Here is a 24668-nt window from a genome sequence, read left to right as displayed (position 1 = left end):
GTCCATGATTATGAGGATGAGTATCCTCAGCCTCATAATTGCGGACTTGTGGATGTAACTTGATATGTACAACTTGAAACTTTTCACCCGCTTGCTGGTAGGTGCAGGTGAAAGTTTGTCTACAATTTTGTGCATGTCGTTGACATTTATCCATGGTAAATCTTGCAGGCATCGTGAAAAATATGCCACTGTCAATAACACACGACAACAAACAGGACACTGGTATGACTGCTGCGGTAGAAACCCGAAGTCAGTGGACTACAGTTATGCACAGTGTCAATTGCATATATTTCTATCATATACTTTTCTGACTTTGCTTTTTTTGCTTGGAAAAAACTGGCTATGCCACAACTTTTCTCCTTCCTTTTCACTTTTTTCAAATATCTGCTACTCTGACCTACAGTATTAATGAGGACAAACAAGCATGAGACCGGGCCGCTCACAGCGCACCTGTGCTGCGCATGTGTAACTGCGGGCGCGTCCTACTAAACCTCCCTCTCAGGTCATCCATGAGTGAGTGAGTGACCACAATTTGCGATGCATAGCCCCCAAGATAGCAAAATTGCTGTGGCCCGGAGCTGTCCCACATCCGACAGTTTCATCCGGCCCACATACTGCGTGGAATGACGGCACTTGGGCAGTCCGCTCCTGTTTGCCAGATCTGGGCCAGAACCAGGCCATAGCAATGCTGAATGTCAACCAAGAACGAACCAGATAAACCAGAACTGGCCCAAATCTGGGCCACAGTTCATTTTTATTCTGGCCCATTCCATATTCTCATCAAACCCACATACTGTGTGGAATGATGGCACTTGGGTGGTCCAATCCTGTTTGCCAGATCTGGGCCACTACCAAGCCATAGCAATGCCGTGTGTCAACCAAGAACAAACCAGATAAACCAGAATTGGCCCAAATTTGAGCTACAGTTAATTTCCATTCTGGCCCATATCCAGCCCACATTCCATATTCTCATCCAGCCCACATACTGTGTGGAATGATGGCACTTAGACAGTCCAATCGTGTTTGCCAGAACTGGTTCACAAGCAGGCCATTGCACAATCGTATGAAGCAATAAAAATGTTTCATAGCATGTTGCCTGTATACAAGGGAAATTTTGGGCCAGAACAGAATAGCATATAAATATGTGTGTATACACATCAGTCACAACAATTTCACAATCTGTGGCCTATTTTGAAAGAGTTCATTCTGAACCATCACTTATGTGATTCAAAACTTGTTTTGTTGTTTCCATTATTTCCCATAGCTTTGTGGCTTGACTATGTCAAAAAATACAGCAATCAGCCACAACATTTAAAACCAGTTACCTGTTGATCAGTGTTGATTGGCTGATCTGATGTACCTGATCAACAGCCACAAGGTTAATTTCAGAATTATTTTACTCTCTCTGTAACTCTTCTGCCGATGCAGTGCATAAACATTGAAATACTGTACAGCAGCCAAAATTTGTCAGTCAGTACAAACCCTCAATACTGTAAAGAACTAGGACTACATACTGTAACAAGCAGAAAACAGGAACAGGAAAATACAGGAAAATTAACTCTTCTGCCGATGCAGTGACATCAGTGAATGCTACAGTGAATGTTGACCTTGGCAACAGGAACCAACTGGACACGGGATTTATTGACCTCCTTGACTGGGCCCATCAGAGTCATGGCAATATTGCAGGCCTTTAAGGAATGCACAAAGGAATAAACTGTTGACTCAGTAAAATAACATTGATTACTCAATATGATGGCAGTGAAGTGCAAAACACAAAAAACTATTTGGGAACCAAATTAACAAAACAAAACAGAGCACTAACCAGTTGATCCAAAATTCAAAACAAATTTACCTCTAACTGACAGTTTCTGTTTGACTTGTGATATTATATATTATGAATTATTACACATATATTGCAAAATAGATATTGCAACTGACTTACGTGTTTCTTGGAGAGTCCGTCTTCGTTCCTCTCTTCCTCCGTCTCGGTCGCTCGCAAGGTGAAGCCATCTTTTGATGTAAGATTCTACCTCTTGATCTGTTGCTGTCGCTGTGAGCCTGTTGGTTCTGACAGTCCCTAAAAATAAAGGAAATTGTAAAGCCTTGGATGGATTACACAACTTGTAAAAACTTAGGACCCAAGCATCGGCAAAGTGCACGGCGTGCTGTGTCCTGCCCATGGTCCACCGGCTCCAGTGGTGAAAGCAGTTTGAGAACAATCCAGCTGAGGATGCCCTTTGCCTCCAGCTACCCAACAGCAACACACCTGCTAGGAAGACTGGACTGCAGCTGCCGCCCAGGCCTCTCAACATGCAACACGCCGCAGTGTTGATTTTATAGTCCAGCTACAAATTCTCTCTGGATCTGACATGTGTGGAAAAGCAGTAACACTCGTCTTGGCTTAAAACCCAACAAAAGTTAATTCTTTGCCAATGTGTTGCAGTGTTTGACCAAAGCCTTCTATGAAACTGCATAAATTAAACACAAGTTAAATGCAAGAGAGCTTTCATGGATGCAGAAATTCAACTTGTTTTCTGGCCTCGGTTAAACAATTGAAACAAATAAAAGGATTACAGCTCTCAGACACAACGATCACAAAGGGTTGAGATGACAGCTGAAGATGCCATGCAACAGCTAATGGAGGATATATGCATTGCATTGTAAATCAGTCTCTCACTGGATGAGAGCTGCTGGGCCTCAGTCCACCTAAAATGTTGGATGAGACCACATGTTCTTCTGTTTCACAGACAAAAGAGGGTCATTCCAACTCAATTCCCCACAATCCCTTCCCTTTTGACACCTGGGTGTGAAGCCTAGCTATGGACCTCACAACCGGCTGCTATTGGTCACTTGTGACATGTGACACAGGGTGTCACCAGGTCTACAAAAACCAGCTGTGCCCATTTGTCTCTCTGTCTCTCTCTCCAGCCCAGGAGCTCCCAGCACCAGGGTAGCACTGCTGCTACCTGGAAGCACTCTCCTAAAATAAAAGTGGCCCCACCTGGGCCCTTATGGGGACCTGTTCTAATCCCAAAGTCTCTCCAATATCCATACTGAGTTCTCCACTACCCGGGGGAAGTATTAAACGTGTCAATAATCCTGTGATAAAAAGCTCTCTTAGAATGTGACATCTATTCAGAAAACACTTTATTTTCAATAGTGCATGTGGCCACATGTCCTTGACACAAAACCACCTTTTCCCTCCTTCCCAGACTGATGCAGCATTTCAAATGTGGCATAACAACAGTTTGATCTTTTTTAGCGACCTAGTATTTGTAGAGGGCATTTTTGCTTCATTTGAACCCAGCCACTGAGGATGCACAAGCCAGTGCATCCTTAGTGCCGGTCCCAAGCCCGGACAAATGGGGAGGGTTGCGTCAGGTAGGGCATCCGGCATAAAATCTTTGCCAAATCAAATATGCGGATCATAAATAAGACTTACATACTGGATCGGTCGAGGCCCGGGTTACCAACAACCGCCACCGGTACTGTTAACCAGCAGGGTGTCGGTGGAAACTATGCTACTGTTGGGCGAAGGAGAAGGAGAGGGGGAAAGCATGTCCAGAGGTAGCTAGAGAGGCGGAAGGGTAGGCATATGGAGGTGAGAGTTGGAACTTTGAATGTTGGCACTATGACTGGTAAAGGGAGAGAGCTGGCTGACATGATGGAAAGAAGAAAGGTAGGCATACTGTGTGTGCAAGAGACCAGGTGGAAGGGGAGTAAGGCCAGGAGTATCGGAGGTGGGTTCAAACTCTTCTACCACGGTGTGAATGGGAGGAGTAATGGGGTAGGGGTAATTCTGAAGGAAGAGTATGTCAAGAGCGTGCTGGAGGTGAAGAGAGTGTCAGACAGAGTGATGAGTATGAAGCTGGAAATTGAAGGTTTATTGCTGAATGTTATCAGTGCATATGCCCCGCAAGTTGGGTGTGAGTTGGATGAAAAAGAAGAATTCTGGAGTGAGTTGGACGACATGGTGGAGAGGGTACCCAAGGAGGAGAGAGTGGTGATTGGAGCCGACTTAAATGGACATGTTGGTGAAGGGAACAGAGGTGATGAGGAGGTGATGGGAAGGTATGGAGTCAAGAAGAGAAATGTGGAAGGACAGATGGTGGTCGATTTTGCGAAAAGGATGGAAATGGCTGTGGTGAATACATATTTCAAGAAGAGGGAGGAACACAGGGTGACGTACAAGAGTGGAGGAAAGTGCACACAGGTGGACTATATCTTATGTAGAAGGCGCCATCTAAAAGGGATTGGAGACTGCAAGGTGGTGACAGGGGAGAGCGTAGCTAGGCAGCATAGGATGGTGGTCTGTAGGATGACTTTGGAGACCAAGAAGAGGAAGCGAGTGAAGACACAGCCGAAGATCAAATGGTGGAAGTTGAAGAAGGAAGACTGTTGTGTGGAGTTCAGGCAGGAGTTAAGACAGGCACTGGGTGGTAGTGAAGAGTTGCCAGATGGCTGGACAACCACTGCAAAAATAGTGAGGGAGACAGCTAGGAAGGTACTTGGTGTGTCATCAGGACAGAGGAAGGAAGACAAGGAGACTTGGTGGTGGAATGAGGAAGTACAGCAAATTATACAGAGGAAAAGGTTGGCAAAGAAGAAGTGGGATAGTAAGAGAGATGAAGAAAGTAGACAGGAGAACAAGGAGATGCAGCGTAAAGCAAAGAGAGAGGTGGCAAAGGCAAAGGAAAAGGCGTATGGTGAGTTGTATGACAGATTAGACACTAAGGAAGGAGAAAAGGACTTGTACCGATTGGCTAGACAGAGGGACCAAGCTGCAAAGGATGTGCAGCAAGTTAGGGCGACCAAGGATAGAGATGGAAATGTGCTGACAAGCGAGGAGAGTGTGCTAAGAAGGTGGAAGGAATACTTTGAGGGGCTGATGAATGAAGAAAATGAGAGAGAGAGAAGGTTGGATGATGTAGGGATAGTGAATCAGGAAGTTCAGCGGATTAGCAAGGAGGAAGTGAGGGCAGCTATGAAGAGGATGAAGAGTGGAAAGGCAGTTGGTCCTGATGACATACCTGTGGAGGCATGGAGATGTTTAGGAGAGATGGCAGTGGAGTTTTTAACTAGATTGTTTAACACAATCCTGGAAAGTGAGAGGATGCCTGAGGAGTGGAGAAGAAGCATACTGGTACCGATTTTCAAGAACAAGGGCGATGTGCAGAACTGTAACAACTACAGAGGTATAAAGTTGATCAGCCACAGCATGAAGATTTGGGAAAGAGTAATAGAAGCTAGGTTAAGAGGAGAGGTGACGATCAGCGAGCAGCAGTATGGTTTCATGCCACGAAAGAGCACCACAGATGCGATGTTTGCTTTGAGAATGTTGATTGAGAAGTATAGAGAAGGCCAGAAAGAGTTGCATTGTCTTTGTAGATTTAGAGAAAGCTTATGACAGAATGCCGAGAGAGGAGGTGTGGTATTGTATGAGGAAGTCAGGAGTTGCAGAGAAGTATGTAGGAGTGGTGCAGGATATGTATGAGGGAAGTGTGACAATGGTGAGGTGTGCGGTTGGAATGACAGATGGGTTCAAGGTGGAGGTGGGATTACATCAAGGATCGGCTCTTAGCCCTTTCTTGTTTGCAATGGTGATGGACAGGTTGACGGACAAGATCAGGCAGGAGCCTCCATGGACGATGATGTTCGCGGATGACATTGTGATCTGTAGCGAGAGTAGGGTGCAGGTTGAGGAGAGCCTGGAGAGGTGGAGGTATGCACTGGAGAGAAGAGGAATGAAAGTCAGTAGGAGCAAGACGGAATACCTATGCGTGAATGAGAGAGAGGACAGTGGAATGGTCAGGATGCAAGGAGTGGAGGTGACAAAGGCATTTGATTTTAAATACTTGGGGTCAACTGTCCAAAGTAACGGGGAGTGCAGTAGAGAGGTGAAAAAGAGAGTGCAGGCAGGTTGGAGTGGGTGGAGAAGTGTGTCAGGAGTGATTTGCGACAGAAGGGTATCAGCAAGAGTTAAAGGGAAAGTTTACAAGATGGTTGTGAGACCAGCTATGTTATATGGTTTGGAGACAGTGGCACTGACGAAAAGACAGGAGGCGGAGCTGGAGGTGGCAGAGTTGAAGATGCTAAGATTTTCACTGGGAGTAACGAAGAAGGACAGGATTAAGAACGATTATATTAGAGGGACCGCTCAGGTTGGACGGTTTGGAGACAAAGCAAGAGAGGCAAGATTGAGATGGCTTGGACATGTGTGGAGGAGAGATGCTGAGTATATTGGGAGAAGGATGCTGAATATGGAGCTGCCAGGGAAGAGGAGAAGAGGAAGGCCAAAGAGGAGGTTTATGGATGTGGTGAGGGAAGACATGCAGGTGGCTGGTGTGACAGAGGAAGACGCAGAAGACAGGAAGAAATGGAAACGGATGATCCGCTGTGGCGACCCCTAACGGGAGCAGCCGAAAGTAGTAGTAGATTTTTGCTTCATTTGAAATTCTCCAACAGGACCATAATATACCGAAGACACTCTTTTTTAGATACCTCCAGGCCCACAGCTTTGCCAAAGAACACTACTCGTTTCCTGTCCTGCAGGAAAAGAGCATATTAGACATCATATTGGGCTGGGACCTGGATACCAAGGGAAATGTTTCTAAAATATATAAGATTATCCAAGCTATTGGCTCGCCTCGAGATATGGGAACATTCCTTACAGCGCATTCACACCACCTCTCTCTGCCTTAGGCATCACCTTATTCAATTCAAAGTGTTACATCATTTACATCACACAAGAGAGAAACTGTCCAAATTCCATCCCAATATCGATCCTACTTGTATTAGGTGCCACCTGAACCCAGCCACAGCTGGGCACATGTTTTGGGAATGCCCATCTTTGACCACATTTTGGGGTCGTATCTTCGAAGCTTTCTCATTTATTTGTTGTAAAACAATTGAAACCCAGCCCAATTACTGCCATTTTTGGCATTCCCAGTGAGGGCGTAGACATTACTACACCCCAAGCAAACTCTATAGCATTTGCCTCACTTGAAGTCCGGAGACTTATTCTTTGCAATTGGAAGTCTGATAAGCCCCCATCATTCACAAGTTGGATCAAAGAAGTGCTATATTTAATTCCATTAGAAAAACTCAGATATAACACATGTAAGTCCCGTCAGAAATATATGGATGTCTGGTCTCCTTTTATAGAATTCACTCTTGCTCCATCTTTTCTAGAAATACCAGAATAGATCTTTTTCCCCCCAATTACAGCAACTACCCTTTTATTCTAAGTATTAGGACTAGGAATGGGTGATGCTTTAATAATTCGGGATAATTTAGCTGGAACAAGTGCCTTATTCATGTGTTATTGTCGATGAGTCTGTCTGCCTATGTCTGCCTGTACTTAAAAATGTGCAGTGATATGTGTGGGTATGTATATCTTTATTTGTGTATAAGTATGTGCATATACTGTATATATCTCTGTGTCTGTATATGTTTGTGTTCCAATTGTAACAAACAAAGGCCTTTTGTTTTCATACATGTCTAATGGATGATTTTGTTTGTTATTTTGTTTTGGTTGTTTTTTCCCCCCTCTGATTTACTTGTTTTTGTTTTTGTTTTGGGTGTTGGGGGGGGGGTTGTGCATTTTAATTTTTGTGTGTATATTTTTAAGAGAAAAAAAAAACCTGTAAACAAAGTTAAAAAAAAGAAAAGAAAGGAAGAGCTCTCCTCTTCTCTGCAGGCCTGCTCAGAGCAGACTACGACACTTCACTCTTCCTCAACGGCAGCAACGCGAGGGCCTACCTAAAAGTTACCAAGAGTAAACAAGTTTAATTGAACGCCAGCTGCTACGACACAAAGTCTGCCAGGTGTTTTCTACAAGTAACAGGAGCCATGAGTTAGCATCGAGCAGCTAACTTTGCAAGAAGAACAAAGAAGCAACATCGACGACCTGAGAGACACAGAAGTCACACAGCCAGACAGGCTTGTACTGCACCAGGCAAACAACTGCACAAGCCTTAAGCTCTGGACTTTGCAAAGCAGCACACTGGAAAGGACATCTCTTTTTCCATGGACTGGGTAACGTTGACTGGGCCGAACCTAGCATAACATAGCACAGCATGGCTAAGCACAGGACTGTTAACCTTTGTGCATGTAAATGTGTTAATCAGGTTAGTGTATCTGCTAAGCTTTATTGCTGTTAATTTCTGGTGGCCAATAACAGATAAACTACTAATGCCCAAGAGAGCCCAGATGTGCGGTGATGCAGAGCTGGTTCGTTTCCCCAAGGAAGAAGCTTTTAGTGAGAAACTACTGGCTTTGATACTATTGCAAGGACAGAGTAGTACAAGTGTTTGACTGTTTACTTAGCTTTTTCTTTTTCTTTTTAACCTTTTTTTTTTAAATCAAGAATAATTTGAGCTGGTCATGCATCATGTATTTGCGGTGTGTCAAACATAAGAAAAGGAAAATGGACTCATTAGACTGATGACAAGGCAATGTAACACACTGTAAACACTTACCAGTAATTACATCTTTAAGTTGCAGTCTGTGGAAAGGTGTTTTGCCATTGATGCCACGCCAGTTGAGCCGTTTGGCTAGGGAGTTGGTAAAACAGTGCTTCATAACTCGCCAAACGGTATCCTTAATGTCAATTCCTCCAATGACACTCAGTGTAGTAATCTGAAAAAGATCACACATGGCATATATCAACACTAGTCATTGTAACCCAATTCTAAAAAACTGACAAGATTTTACTTTGGTATTGGTATTTAGGAAAGTAGTGATGGTACCCTGATAGGATAGCATCATTGCTGTCCAACAACATACAAGTTAGGTGGCAAGTAAAATATATACAATAGTTTAAGCAAGGGCAATGTGTTATTACCATTTTGTTTTTAAGGTCTGCCTCTTCCCTGAGACGTTTTTCCAGAGCCAACAAGGAGGTTACATCTTTTAGCGGTAGAATATCTCTGTCAAGGGGATCCTGCCCACCAGCAGGTTCGCCTTGAATTTTCTGCATGGTCATCTGAATAACTTTGAGTTGATCCATCATCATTTCTTGATTTGTAAGAAGCCTATGCAGAAGAGCTAAAAATAATGACATTCAACATATATAAAGGCATTATAAAATGATTCTTTCCAGCTTTTGAAATGAAAAAAAAGTAATAGGGGGATTAAAAGGGATGTCCCTGATGTGTGTGTGTGTGTGTGTGTGTGTGTGTGTGTGTGTGTGTGTGTGTGTGTGTGTGTGTGTGTGTGCGCGTGTGTAGATTGCTTCTAGTGATCAACTCTGTCTGGGTCAAGTTGATCCATTTGAAACATTACACTCCACTCCACACTGAGACATGATGACCCTGATATTTCAGGGCTACTCAAACAGGTGAATATTGTTTCTTTTGCATCCAAGCACACCCAGCTTAGTATATATATATATATATATATATATATATATATATATATATAAACTTTGTTAAAAGAAACACTCAACTGTAGGGAAAGTGCTCAACAAATAAGGAGCAAAATAATCCAGTAAGTCATAAAGAATTTACTTGACTCAGTGGATTTTATATATACTGCTCAAAAAAATAAAGGGAACACATAAGCAATGCAATGTAGCTCCAAGTCAATCACACTTTTGAGATATCAACCTGTCCAGTTAGGAAGCAACACTGATTTGTGAATCAATTTCACCTGTTGGTAAATTGTCTAATTTCCGCCCGGTGGAAATTAGACAATTTGCAAGACAACCCCTATAAAAGGAATGGATTTGCATTTGCCTGTCCTCATCTTTTCTGGCCGATCTTTGGTTAGTTTTTCATTTTGCTAGTGCCCTCACCACTAGAGGTGGCATGAGGCGGTATCTGCAACCTACAGAAGTTAGTCAGGTAGTGCAGCTCATCCAGGATGGCACATCAATGCGTGCTGTGGCAAGAAGATTTGATGTGTCTCCCAGCACAGTGTCCAGAGCATGGAGGAGGTACCAGGAGACAGGCCAGTACACCAGGAGACGTGGAGGGGGCCGCAGGAGGACAACAACCCCGCAGCAGGACCGCTATCTGGTCCTTTGTGCAAGGAGGAACAGGAGGAGCACTGCCGGAGCCCTACAAAACGACCTTCAACAGGCCACTAATGTGCAGGTTTCTGCTCAAACAGTGAGAAACAGAATGCATGAGGATGGTATGAGGGCCCGACATCCACAATTGGGGCCTGTGCTCACAGCCCAACACCGTGCAGCCCGATTGACCTTTGCCAGAGAACATCTTGGTTGGCAGATTCGCCATTGGCGCCCTGTGCTCTTCACAGATGAGAGCAGGTTCACACTGAACACATGTGACAGACGTGAGAGAGTCTGGAGACGCTGTGGAGAACGTTCTGCTGCCTGCAACATCCTCCAGCATGACCGGTTTTGCGGTGGGTCAGTGATGGTCTGGGAGGCATATCCTTGGAGGGCCGCACAGACCTCTACGTGCTAGCCAGAGGTACCATGACTGCCATTAGGTACCGGGATGAGATCCTCAGACCCATTATCAGACCATATGCTGGTGCAGTGGGCCCTGGGTTCCTGCTCATGCATGACAATGCTCGTCCTAATGTGGCCAGAGTGTGTCAGCAGTTCCTGTATGTCGAGGGCATTGATGCTATGGACTGGCCTGCACGTTCCCCAGACCTGAATCCAATCGAGCACCTCTGGGACATCATGTCTCGTACCATCCGCCAACGCGATGTCGCACCACAGACTGTCCAGGAGTTGACCGATGCCCTGATCCAGGTCTGGGAGGAGATCCCTCAGGAGACCATCCGTCGTCTCATCAGGAGCATGCCCAGACGTTGTAGGGAGTGCATACAGGCACGTGGAGGCCACACACACTACTGAGCCTCATTTTGAATCGTCTTGAAGAATTTCCACAGAAGTTGGATCAGCCTATGTTCTCATTTTCCACTTTGATTTTGAGTATGATTCTGAATCCAGACCTTAATGGGCTAATGATTTTGATTTCCATGATCATTCTTAGGTTATTTTGCTCTAAACACATTCCTCTGTCTAATAAATAAAGATTTTCAGCTGAAATATTTCATTCATCGAGGTCTATATTGTGTTTTTAGGTGTTCCCTTTATTTTTTTGAGCAGTGTACATATGTCTCCCTGCCTGCCGCCCAATAACTGCTGGGATAGGCTTCATCATCCCCGCGACCCTGAGAGCTGGATAAGCGGTTTGGATAATGAATGAATGAATATATATATATACACTATATATATGTCCAGAGAGAGAGACAGAGAGCTAGATATGTGTTAGTGTGCACATATAATCACTTACGAGCAAGACTTAAAGCAGTTGTTGCTGACTGTCTTCGACTTTCATCTTGGGTTGGATTTCCAGGACTTGTCAAAGACCGTCTGAGTTCAGGGCTTGTCACAGGCCGCCGGGGTTCAGGACTCGTAGACTGTCGGGGTTCAAAACCGTTCACAGACCATCGGGGTTCAGGCCTTGTAATCTGCTTGTGAAGTTCGGAGCTTAGAGCCTGTCTCTTTATTGCTGACTGTATGTCAAAGCCTGGCCCTTTTATCTTTGAGCCTGGAGGCAATGTCCTTGTTTGTTTGACAGTATCGTCGTCATCACTGTCACTCTCAAATCGAGTATTTGGTCTTGTGTGAGTATGGGGAAGGGGTGGGGGTGGGGTGACAGAAAATGAAAGCAGAATTTTTTTCAGTTTCAAAGATTACAAAGGTTTTCATGATCTCAGTCTGTCTAGCTCTGTCTTATCAAATCTATATCTTCTCTCCCTGTCCCTTGCTCCACCTGTTTCTCCCTTCTGTCCCAGGCCTTCACAGGTCCCGCATTTCCTGACCTGTTGTCTCTTGCTTACCCGCCTGAACTGAAGTTCTCTTAATTGGTCCTGAGAAGTTTGCCACTGCAGTTAATCAGTTTATTGGTCCACTTCATTCAAACATCAAACCTACCGCTAAAAATCTTGGTATCATCTTTGACCAGAACATGTCTTTCGATCACCATGTTACTAAGCTTGTCCAATCCTGTTTTCTTTAGTTAAGAAATATTGCAAAAATCAGAAATATTTTGTCTTTTAAGGATATCGAAAAATTAATTCACACTTTCATTTTCTTCCGTCTGGATTACTGTAACTCCCTCTACTCTGGCCTCAACCAAGCTACTTTAACTCGTCTACAGCTGGTTCAGAATCCAGCTGCTCGACTACTAACCAGAACTAGCCGTAGATCCCATATTACCCCTATTCTTGCATCCCTCCATTGACTTTGTGTAAAATTCAGAATAATCTATAAGATCTTATTGATTACATTTAAAGCACGGCATGATCTTGCCCCCAGTTATATTTCTGATCTTCTCATTCCTCCTTCCACTTCCTGACCACTCCAATCCTCAAACCTCGGTCTTTTATTCATTCCTCACTCCAACTGCAAAACAAAAGGTGACTGCGCCTTTGCGGTTTTAGCCCCAAGCCTCTAGAATAATCTCCCCCAATCCATTAGATTTGCTGAGTCTTTGGACTGTTTTAAGCGGCTTCTAAAAACCCATCTTTTCAGGCAAGCCTTTTTAGAGATTCCTACCCCTGACTTCTGTTTTGTTTCATTTTTAGCTTGGTCTGTTACTCCCGATGCCATGTTTTTATATTCATTCAATTTATTTTATATATTTATTTGTATTTTGTGTATGGAGTGTAAGGCACTTGGTAACTCTATGTTTTTAAAAGTGCTATATAAATAAAATTTTGCTTGCTTGCTTTGCTTGCTATTTCCCATAAGCCTCATCAATCCAGTTTTGTGTTCCTGCCCTCATCTGACCAGCTGTGCCCTGTTCCTTGATTAGTTCCTCTTGTATTTAAGGCCTGTCTCCAAGGTTTCCCTTAGCATATTACAAGCCCCCCACCCAGTCCTAGCGTTTACAGGTATGTCAGTGCACTAAACAAAAGCACAGGAGGGCCCAAGAGATGCCACACATCGGACTAGTCAGCCCTATCAGTTTAGCTGCACTTTCACGGGTGTATCAAAATGAAGCTGTCACTTCTGGTAAGCACGAGCTTAAGTTGAAAAAAAAAGGCCTGAAAAGAAAGGACACCTCAAGATAAAGGTAAGTAATAACTCACATGAGATGGTCATTTATTCAATTAGTAAAATAGTAATGCTTAATTAGTGAAAACGCATATCATTGTGAGACCAGACCAAATAAAAAGCGCCCAGTAAAAAGCATGAATGCGCTAGAGAACAAGCTGCAGCTTACAAAACCTGCAAAGGACGATCTAACGTGTGGGAGTATTTTAGACAAGCTCTGCAAATTGGAAATGGCTTCTCACAGCAGTTAAACAGCTATGCATGGTCACCTGAAGTGAAAGCATCTCGGAGCGCTTTATTTAAGACACAGCTACAGCAAGACAGCACTGTTTTACTTTTATCCCCACCCAAGCCTGACATATTAGGATTATTAACAGACAGAAAAAGTAATTTATGCACCGCTGCTGTCATGGTAGCATAATGTTACACCATCCGTCATCTAACATTGTTATTCGGCTGTTGTATAGTTTGTTATCTTTAATGGCTAAAATAAATAAACACCTCTCTAAAACAGATTCAATAAAAACTGAATAACATAATCCTCATTAGGCCTGCCCCCGACCAAAGCTGTTCCTGGTCGGCTGGTAGTTATTAGTTCCAGCCGTTAGTCATTGCACATTTATTATAATTAGTTAAATATGTATTGTTGCTGGGCCCCAGAAAATGGTTTGAGTCCAGGACTGAAGAAGAATGTTCTAAGTAACATTGTTAAAATTGTGCTACATTACAGAGAAATACAAAACTTTAATAATGAGCCTTTAACCAAGTGAGCTGCCTGTTACCAACACTGGCAAAAGCAGCAATGATTCTGAATGAGTCACAAATATAGTAGCAGAATGGCACTGAATACTTACAGTATTTTTTGCTTTTTCTTAGGCATGTCATCTTCATCTTCTTCCTCTGCAGTTTGAAGATCAGTGTGACTTTCTGCCTGAGGACGTTTTAGACGAGCGGTTTTGTAGTTTGCTTTAAAAACAAGAGAAATATCATTAGATTATGAATTTTCAAATCAGTGAATCCTGGTAAATATATGATGTGCATACCAGCTGTATATAAAATTCGGACACTATATGCATCCCACATGTGTCCAGGCTGCTCCTCATTTCGTACAGCCTTTGCTAGTTCTTCGGGTTTGTAGTGAGCTGGCCATTGACAGATTTCATCTGCAACCCACAGTGCTGGTACTACTTCAACCTCTTGGGTTTCCAGAAACTCAACAACGTGAAACATGGCCTAGAACAGAAAGACGCACAAAGTTACCAGTAATCTTTAATTCTTTTTAAGTAAAATTCACATAATTGGAAGTCATTAACACATGTTCCCAACTAGATAGTGTAAATATGGGATAGGCACCTACACAGATGAGCGAAGGCAGGCTGGACATTGTCACCATTGTCTAAATTTGATAATGCTCCGCACATAAATGATCAATTATTTTCCTCAAAATAAAAAGCTAACTGTTACCTCACCAGATATGTTTAGAATGGGTCTGCATGAAGAAGTGGAAGAACAACAAAACCCACCTCCAAAGGTAACCGAACACACTTCTGCACATTAGTGTCTAACTTCAAGCACATCAAATTTGGTGACAGGTCTAACACAAAACAAATTCCCAGGCCTGTCAAGTCAATGGGATAGTCAAAAAAATGTGCGATGTGTCTATATTCTTTGCAGACAATGTATTCCTCACCCTCAAAGACAATTATATTCTGAACCAAGAGTATCTTATTGTTCATCTTGATACATCTGTCCATCTCTGATGAGTTGATGACAAACTCATCTATTGCCAGCTCTTTAAACTGGGTGACAGTTCCTGTAAAGCCTTGTGGAACAGGTCCATCTGAGTGCAACATTTTTCAAAATTTTTTTTTTTGTGGGTTTTCAAAGTTTCCTTATTATTTAAACTTGTTGAATCAAGTTCTGAAATTCTGTGTATAACTTGCTGCAGTGGTGAGCTAGGTTTTCTAACCATTCCTTTATTTTCTTAAGTAGTTTTCGAAAGGAAACCCTGATATTCAGTCTAAGTGGCCATGCACCATCGCATCATGAGTCAAACCATGTATGTTGTAAACTAGAAACTCCTGACCATAAGAGTTCCCCAAAATGTTTGACAAATGATCTAAGTAGTGTGTTTGCAAAGTCATTTAACAGCAAACAATATGGTGGACTTGCAAAAATGTATATACTCACAGACAACAGCATAACATTTTGATAAACCTCATTAGTCAGCACATCCCTAAAAACTACTGGACCAGTGTAAAGTAAAAACTGCTTAAGTTCGGTTGCTCTCCATCTTAATCTCTCATCAAGGGTCCTTGGCCTTCTAGCAAATTCTGAGGGTATGTAACTTCTGAGAGCTGATATGATCACTGGCCAGAGGAGCAGCAGCCAACAGCTGACATTTCCCTATCGGCCTCCAATCAGCCAGTATGAGTGGCACCTGCGTACTGGTTGGCCTGTGATTAGGTGCACCTGTGCTGGGGACTATTTGACTGGGTGCTTTGCAGACATATGTCTTTGAGTCTTGGAAAAGCTTCACGTTGGTCTGCGGAAGCCCGTGTCTCCTGAATCCTCATCTGCCTCCTCTGTGAGACAGTGTTTTGCTGAATTTTTGTGTTTTATGTTATTTGAGTTAGCTTTATTGCCTGCCCTGTTTGGCAGTGGTTGTTTTGTCATTGTGTGTTTCTGCTGAAGCCCAGTAAAGTGACTTCGTACTTTACGAATTGTCTCTGCCTCTTCTCTGCAATTGGGTCCAAACACACTACTGGGTTCATGTCTGGTCGAGTCTTGCTGTAACGCAGAGTTGGAACAGTTGCGCACCGCCATTACAATCCAAGGCGCAGCTCTGGGCAAACGGCACACCGAACTGCAGTTGCTGGAGGCGAGCGTCCACTCCATCTCCAGTTTTTTTTTTGGAGACATCCGCCCCATGCTTCAGCAGCAGACAGCGGATCACTCCCAGCTGCAGCAGGTCTAGGCTCAACAACAGCAAATGATGGCCGCCATCACCAGCCTCACCACCGCTCTCCAGCAGCTACAGCCTACCCAGACAGCGCCACCTGTGTCGGCAACATCCACCCCGATCAGTATGGATCCAGCAGAGGGGTCGGCGTACCGTAGACAACGTGGGCCGAGCCTGGTGTCTGGGGTGAATGGCCTCCAGCGAGGGGTTGTTCGGTTGCATGACCAGCAGCCTGCCTCCCGGTCTGCTGGCCCTGAACCCACTAGCTGCCATCCTGCCTACCGCCCGGTAAACCCCCAATTGAGGGATGGTGCCGAGCCGGCTCCAGCCCAGGACCCATTCTGGGGAACCCGCCTGGCCTGGGGAAGTCCCCGGAGTCTCCGCTAGTCCCATGTTCCTTGGCAGCCAGCCAACGTCCTGTCCAACTACCAGTTGCTGGCCGACTCTGTCTATAAGTTCCTGTTCGGCCGGCCACTCACGCCAACCAGTTGGGCTTGGCTGCCCAGCGTCCCTGGGCGGCTGCCATGCTGCCTCGGAGTTCAGCTTGCCCCACGAGTGGCTGCCACGCTGCCTCTGAGACCCGTCTCCCCTGCGGCTGCCCCACCGCCTCCGAGGTCCAGCTGCCATGCCGCATGCGAGTTCAGTTTGCTCCACAGCCGTCCCGTCGCCTCCGAAGTGTGGTTGCCCTCCAGCCACGCGGTAGTATCGGCATCGTCCATCTGCCTGTCCGCCAGAGATTCTCTGCCGCCCACTGGAGATGCTCTACCTCCTGCGTTCTGGCCGCCTGCCTGAGATCCCTGGGCCCCTCTGTCCGTTCTGCTGGGTCCTTTGGTTTTGGGACGTCTGGAATCTGTCCCTGGGAGGGGGGTACTGACACGGTCACTGAGGATCAGCAGCCAACAGCTGACATTTCCCCATTGGCCTCCAATCAGCCAGTATGAGTGGCACCTGTGTACTGGTTGGCCTGTGATTAAGTGCACCTGTGCTGGGGACTATTTGACTGAGTGCTTTGCAGACTTACATCGTCGAGTCTTGGAAAAGCTTCATGTTGGTCTGCGGAAGCCCGTGTCTCCTGAACCCTCATCTGCCTCCTCTGTGTGACAGTGTTTTGCTGAGTTTTTTATTTTGTTTATTCGAGTTAGCTTTATTGCCTGCCCTGTTTGGCAGTGTTGTTTTTTTCTTCTTTTTTTTTTTGCCATTGTGTTTTTGCTGAAGCCCAGTAAAGTGACTTCGTACTTTACGAAGATGATGCACCACCTAAGCACACTAAATGCATATAGTTGTATGGAAATCCACTGACCATAGGTACAGATGTTTCACAAAATGGGGACTGTTTTATGTGGTGGTCTCATCCTCTGCATTTGAAAAAGACACATCTGTTCTTGCTCTAGCATTAACCTCTCGGAATTTCATATGATTATTAATGTAAAGCCTGACTGTACACGTTCTCAGCCACTGTATCCATTGTGTGACTTAATACCCTTAATAAAGGCCCTAGCAGGAGCATCACTGAGCATACAGTCAAGAAGGAGGTCTTACTATTAACAAATCCACTGCTCACTGATTTTAACTCACAAACCAGATCCTTCAGATATTCTGACGATGAATGAGGCTTTGAGTTCCCACAGAAAAGAGCGTTCAGCACAGGTTTTCCACTATACCCCTGAAGCTTTCCAAAAATTGGCCAGAACTGTACAGTTGAACTCTTAAAAATTGGAAGACCATCAATGTTGTAATTTGAAACTGTGATGAATCGGGACAACTGATGTAAGCTTCTGAAATATTCGGCTGAACATATTCTGTATACCAAAATGATGGAATGATTCACCCGCCAAGGGAGCAACACTACAGCATATCTACAAAGTAATGTTCTTGCATCTCTTGGCAAAGACGGATGATGGGCTTTCAGTACAGACAAAAGGGCAGACAAAGCGATCAATAAAATGCCAAAATGTGTTGCCCAGTCTCTCAAACAACCTGTTAAATTATCTTTAGGAACCCCCCCCCCCTTTCATCAACATGGCTAGCCCCTCATCACTAGTTAATTCACCTTCTCCATTACTCTGTTACACAGTTTGGTGGCAAATCACAGCTTGAAGCAACTGCTCCATGTTCAACACTACACCTCTTCAGTGTTACCCTCAAGACTATTATCCTCGTCATTCAAACAACTGGTTGACTCTTAACAGCCCTTTTCCTTAAATTGCTGCAAGTGGTATTCCACTGTTCTCTCTCCATGACACACCAATTACACTATTTTTTTGTTGTTTTTTTGATAATTAGCCAACAGGTATAGGTTGCCAACAGCCAATTACTCTGAAAAAGAGGAACCAACGTTTTACATGATATTTCATATAGTATAGCAGCAAATGTACCACATGGAAGGAGCTTACCTTAATTTTGATAGTGCTCTGTGTTTTATGTTCACCAGCAAATTTCTGTAACAACAGTATGTACACTGTTAACATCAAAAACATGACACAAAACATTACATGACAAAAACAATGTAGGGCAAACAATTTTATAATTCATAGGGGATAATAAAAATCCAACTTAAAATACACAGAGGAATGAATCCTGAAGCAGTAACAAAGGTATTTTTCCGATATTGTAGCAACTTCCTACAAATAAACAAATGATACATTATTCCCACCCAAAAATAGGTATGAATTTGACTTTTGGCAAAGGACAATCTATTACTGTTATGTTGTGCAATGCACAATGTCTTATTATGCAAATTGGGGCTGTTGTAACATGCACAAAAACCACCAGGGAGACACTCAGAGATAACGAACAGGACTAGCTATGTAACAGCAAAAATCTTTGTCTCAACCTAACCTTGCAACTCTGCATAGAGCTGTCAGACATTTATGTCTGACTCACCGAATGCAGGCTGTGGGTATAAGCCAACAACTGGGCACTTCACTTATTTCAGGTGGCTTTCTCTTCCCTTTTCTCTTCCTCTCCCTGTTACCATTTTCATGCAACAACAAGCTAGCAACCTACATGCTGAAAATGACAAATTTGATGAAGCTTTGAATCATGCAATCACACAGATGACATGCGTCTTAGTTGTTTTTTTGTGGCATTTTCTTAGTGGGGAATTAGCCATTTTATTGACAGTGCTTGCTTCCCCACTTGCAAGTGTTCCACTAAAACAATTTTGCAGGGGCACTGTCGCTACATCATGGGCTCAGTGCCATGCAAGACGATTGTGATTGGCTTAAGGAAATGCAAAGAAGTCACAGTGTTTTTTTCTCCCCATAGCAGAATGGTAATGGGTGTAGCCAGACCATTCTCCAGGAGTCCTCACTAACACCAAGAAAGTGGAGCATATCACACCAGTCCTTAAATCACTGCACTGGCTTCCTTTGTGTCAAAAGACATTTTAAAGATTTTAAAATCCTACTACTTGTCTATAAAGCACGGTCTCGGGCCTAAATACATCTCTGATCTAACTGGGCGCTAAGAAGTACCCAGACCCCTCAGGTCATCTGGGTCAGGTTTACTCTGTGTTCTCAGAATCAAAACCAAGCAATCTGAAGCAGCTTTAAGTTTCTATGCTCCCCACCTGTGGAACAAGCTTCCTGAATACCTGAGGTCTTCTAAAACTGTCAACTCATTTAAACTGGGGCTTATAACGTTACGGTTTGCTGCGACTTACCAATAAATTACATACGCAACATCTTTTTAATCCTTAAGTACCTATTTTCCTGTTTTTGCTTGCATTAATGCCTTTTATACGCAAATTTGTCTTGTGCAATTTATATGCTTGTTTAAAGTCTTTATTACTGCAGCATTTCTTTTAAAATGCTGTTATGAGTATTGGTATTAGTCAATAATCTGTCCATGCAGAAATATTCAAATACACAATTTTTAGAATAGACAATAACACATTTACTGCATGCAAAAACATTAATGGTTTTTACCAAAAAGCTGCAAGGGATTAAGTGGGCATGTCTGTAAAGGGGAGACTCGTGAGTACCCATAGCACTTAATTCGGACATCTTGGGGTCAGAGGTCAAGGTACCCCTTAGAAAATGGCTGTCTTCCCCGCCAACATTTAGCTTAACTTTGGAATGTTATTTAGGCCCCTTCCCGACAAGCTAACATAACATTGTTGGTACTAATAGATGCCTTAGGTCGTCGACTTTACTACCTACCAGTATCTTCACTCTAGCCTTAACTAAGCCTGCTACAGTCTCTGAAAGACAGTACGGTCGGCTAAGCACGCAGATGCCCCCACGGGTCTCACGAGATGTTTTTTTCCTTTATTGACTAATTGACAACAAATTGTACACACGTCACATGTTTACAACATGAATGGCTGCAGTGTAAAAAAAACATGCCAGCGGGGTAGGCCCAAATTAAAAATAAATAATAATAAAAAGGAAAAGAAAACAATTTTCTTTTTATATTTATATCAGCCTTAAATTTCTTGAGAAAATGCTTTGCAGGGTAAAATTTATGCAAAATTTTAAAGGAAACCTCTCTTATCTTATTAGTAATAAAGTATTTGTGAGTCAATGACCACACTTTTGACCAAGGAATATTCTTAGCAAAGTAGTGACATAAAGCTTTGTGACAACCTTACTCTGAAACAAAGAGCGAATAGCTTTGTAATTATTCTTGCAGGATGGTGAGAAACATTTTCCCACAGGAAGAATCAGCAGGATTGACCAAAGAAACATCTTCTTGAACTAAACAATCCTTGCACAAAATTACAGAACCATTAGGAATAGCCCCCATTACCAGAGCAAATTCCTTAATTGTGACAGGAAAATTGAAATGAAAGATGAATTCACTGTAGTTCATAAGATTTCCTTCCGGGGTAATCAATTGACTCACCAAAAAGATGTTTCTGTCAAACCAATTCTTCAGAAATATACTCTTATTTTTATATAAAATATTCCCATTATTCCAGATATAATATTGTTGTGGTGAGAAATTGTGCTTGTAAATTAAATTCCACACCAATAAAGTCTGTTTGTCAAAATTTGACAGTTTAACTGGTATTTTATTTAATCTATAACTGCACATGAATAGGAGGGGAGCCCTCCAATTTGGTTAAAAAACAATTTTGGGAATGACGTTCCACATGGTTGAGTCATTTTTCAAAAAATGCTTTAACCAGTTAATCTTGAAAACGTTGTTCAAGGTAGAGAAGTCCAAAAAGTCAAGACCATCATTTTTGCAAGAATTGATAACTACAGATTTTCTGATGTAATGTTTACTACTACTACTACTACTACTTTCGGCTGCTCCCGTTAGGGGTCGCCACAGCGGATCATCCGTTTCCATTTCTTCCTGTCTTCTGCGTCTTCCTCTGTCACACCAGCCACCTGCATGTCTTCCCTCACCACATCCATAAACCTCCTCTTTGGCCTTCCTCTTCTCCTCTTCCCTGGCAGCTCCATATTCAGCATCCTTCTCCCAATATACTCAGCATCTCTCCTCCACACATGTCCAAGCCATCTCAATCTTGCCTCTCTTGCTTTGTCTCCAAACCGTCCAACCTGAGCGGTCCCTCTAATATAATCGTTCCTAATCCTGTCCTTCTTCGTTACTCCCAGTGAAAATCTTAGCATCTTCAACTCTGCCACCTCCAGCTCCGCCTCCTGTCTTTTCGTCAGTGCCACTGTCTCCAAACCATATAACATAGCTGGTCTCACAACCATCTTGTAAACTTTCCCTTTAACTCTTGCTGATGCCCTTCTGTCGCAAATCACTCCTGACACACTTCTCCACCCACTCCAACCTGCCTGCACTCTCTTTTTCACCTCTCTACTGCACTCCCCGTTACTTTGGACAGTTGACCCCAAGTATTTAAACTCAAATGCCTTTGTCACCTCCACTCCTTGCATCCTGACCATTCCACTGTCCTCTCTCTCATTCACGCATAGGTATTCCGTCTTGCTCCACTGACTTTCATTCCTCTTCTCTCCAGTGCATACCTCCACCTCTCCAGGCTCTCCTCAACCTGCACCCTACTCTCGCTACAGATCACAATGTCATCCGCGAACATCATCGTCCATGGAGACTCCTGCCTGATCTTGTCCGTCAACCTGTCCATCACCATTGCAAACAAGAAAGGGCTAAGAGCCGATCCTTGATGTAATCCCACCTCCACCTTGAACCCATCTGTCATTCCAACCGCACACCTCACCATTGTCACACTTCCCTCATACGTATCCTGCACCACTCCTACATACTTCTCTGCAACTCCTGACTTCCTCATACAATACCAAACCTCCTCTCTCGGCACTCTGTCATAAGATTTCTCTAAATCTACAAAGACACAATGCAACTCTTTCTGGCCTTCTCTATACTTCTCAATCAACATTCTCAAAGCAAACATCGCATCTGTGGTGCTCTTTCGTGGCATGAAACCATACTGCTGCTCGCTGATCGTCACCTCTCCTCTTAACCTAGCTTCTATTACTCTTTCCCAAAGCTTCATGCTGTGGCTGATCAACTTTATACCTCTGTAGTTGTTACAGTTCTGCACATCGCCCTTGTTCTTGAAAATCGGTACCAGTATGCTTCTTCTCCACTCCTCAGGCATCCTCTCACTTTCCAGGATTGTGTTAAACAATCTAGTTAAAAACTCCACTGCCATCTCTCCTAAACATCTCCATGCCTCCACAGGTATGTCATCAGGACCAACTGCCTTTCCATTCTTCATCCTCTTCATAGCTGCCCTCACTTCCTCCTTGCTAATCCGCTGAACTTCCTGATTCACTATCCCTACATCATCCAACCTTCTCTCTCTCTCATTTTCTTCATTCATCAGCCCCTCAAAGTATTCCTTCCACCTTCTTAGCACACTCTCCTCGCTTGTCAGCACATTTCCATCTCTATCCTTGATCGCCCTAACTTGCTGCACATCCTTTGCAGCTTGGTCCCTCTGTCTAGCCAATCGGTACAAGTCCTTTTCTCCTTCCTTAGTGTCTAATCTGTCATACAACTCACCATACGCCTTTTCCTTTGCCTTTGCCACCTCTCTCTTTGCTTTACGCTGCATCTCCTTGTACTCCTGTCTACTTTCTTCATCTCTCTGACTATCCCACTTCTTCTTTGCCAACCTTTTCCTCTGTATAATTTGCTGTACTTCCTCATTCCACCACCAAGTCTCCTTGTCTTCCTTCCTCTGTCCTGATGACACACCAAGTACCTTCCTAGCTGTCTCCCTCACTATTTCTGCAGTGGTTTTCCAGCCATCTGGCAACTCTTCACTACCACCCAGTGCCTGTCTTAACTCCTGCCTGAACTCCACACAACAGTCTTCCTTCTTCAACTTCCACCATTTGATCTTCGGCTGTGTCTTCACTCGCTTCCTCTTCTTGGTCTCCAAAGTCATCCAACAGACCACCATCCGATGCTGCCTAGCTACGCTCTCCCCTGTCACCACCTTGCAGTCTCCAATCCCTTTTAGATGGTGCCTTCTACATAAGATATAGTCCACCTGTGTGCACTTTCCTCCACTCTTGTACGTCACCCTGTGTTCCTCCCTCTTCTTGAAATATGTATTCACCACAGCCATGTCCATCCTTTTCGCAAAATCGACCACCACTGGTGTAATGTTTACGATTTTTCCAAAAAAAATTAAATAGCAACTGGTCATTTTTTTATTTTTTTTTGGCAACTTTGTTATCAACGAAAAAGAGAGGATGCAGCATAAACAAGCCTAGAAATACCTCTTTGTAACCAGCAATTAAAATTATTTCCCACTTTTTTAATCATTGGACTAAAATTAAGAGTGCATCTGTCTTGTTGATCCTTGGTTACAAGAATGCCTAAATAATTAACCTTTTCCTTGACAGGTATATCATCATAGAGGTAACGTCACAGCTTTTTAAAGCAAATAACTCACATTTTTTAAAATTCAGACAGAGCCCTGAAGCTTTTGAAAATACATCAATAAGCTTTACCTGCAGAACATTTTTCAAGAACAAAGCTGTATCATCTGCCAGTTGGCTTAATAAAATATTTCTACCTGCAATAGAGACACCTTCTAAGTTACTTGATTTTATATAGTGAAAATAAGGCTTGTGCAACAATAAAGAAGAGGTAAACAGAGACCGAACAGCCTTGGTGTATGCCTCTTTCTAGACCGTCTTTGAGTAATACCATCACTTAATTTCACAGAGCTGTTCCCATTTGCATAGAGAGTTTTCACTGCACTGCACAAGTATGTTCCAAATCCAAATTTGGGTCTCCGAGAGATTGTGTTACGGATAAGTTAGCTAGTTTCATTCAGCTTATTTCTCTGCAGAAACATTTAAACATTTCCCTGAAATGCCTGAGGTGTTGGGACTGCTAAAAATTCTCCTCAAATAACATTAGCAAACTAACGTGTTAGCTAGCTAATAATTTGCTGACTCATATTCACCAACTCTAACATCACAACATAACATGCAAAGTAGACTCCAACTATAAATAGCTAAATATAGAAATTGCCAACAGAAAGACATATTTATCATTTCATTGAGAACTCACCGTGACTTTACTCCTGAAGTTTTGCACCGACAATCCTTTTGAGTGCCCTTTCCTCTCACTTGTGACAAAAGGCTCGTGCAACAATAAGGAAGAGGTAAACAGAGACCGGACAGCCTTGGCGTATGCCCCTTTCTAGAAAGAATCTTTGAGTAATACCATCAC

General features: G+C 43.4%; 1 protein-coding gene across 1 annotated transcript; it reads right to left on the bottom strand.

Moving 5' to 3' along the window:
- Positions 1-1594: 1594 nt before the first annotated feature.
- Positions 1595-24539, bottom strand: LOC130109571 (uncharacterized). The gene is made up of 9 exons (XM_056276527.1): positions 24507-24539; positions 18401-18445; positions 14089-14278; positions 13900-14011; positions 11277-11605; positions 8846-9048; positions 8481-8640; positions 1943-2077; positions 1595-1688 (listed from the first exon to the last, which is right to left on the bottom strand). The coding sequence occupies exons 3-9, from the start codon at positions 14273-14275 to the stop codon at positions 1639-1641; spliced, it is 1176 nt and encodes a 391-aa protein (XP_056132502.1). The 5' UTR covers positions 14276-14278; positions 18401-18445; positions 24507-24539; the 3' UTR covers positions 1595-1638.
- Positions 24540-24668: the final 129 nt, after the last annotated feature.

This window comes from Lampris incognitus, chromosome 1 (genome assembly GCF_029633865.1).
Source record: "Lampris incognitus isolate fLamInc1 chromosome 1, fLamInc1.hap2, whole genome shotgun sequence".
Taxonomy (NCBI): Eukaryota; Metazoa; Chordata; class Actinopteri; order Lampriformes; family Lampridae; genus Lampris; species Lampris incognitus.
This window is presented reverse-complemented; position numbering and strand designations above follow the sequence as displayed.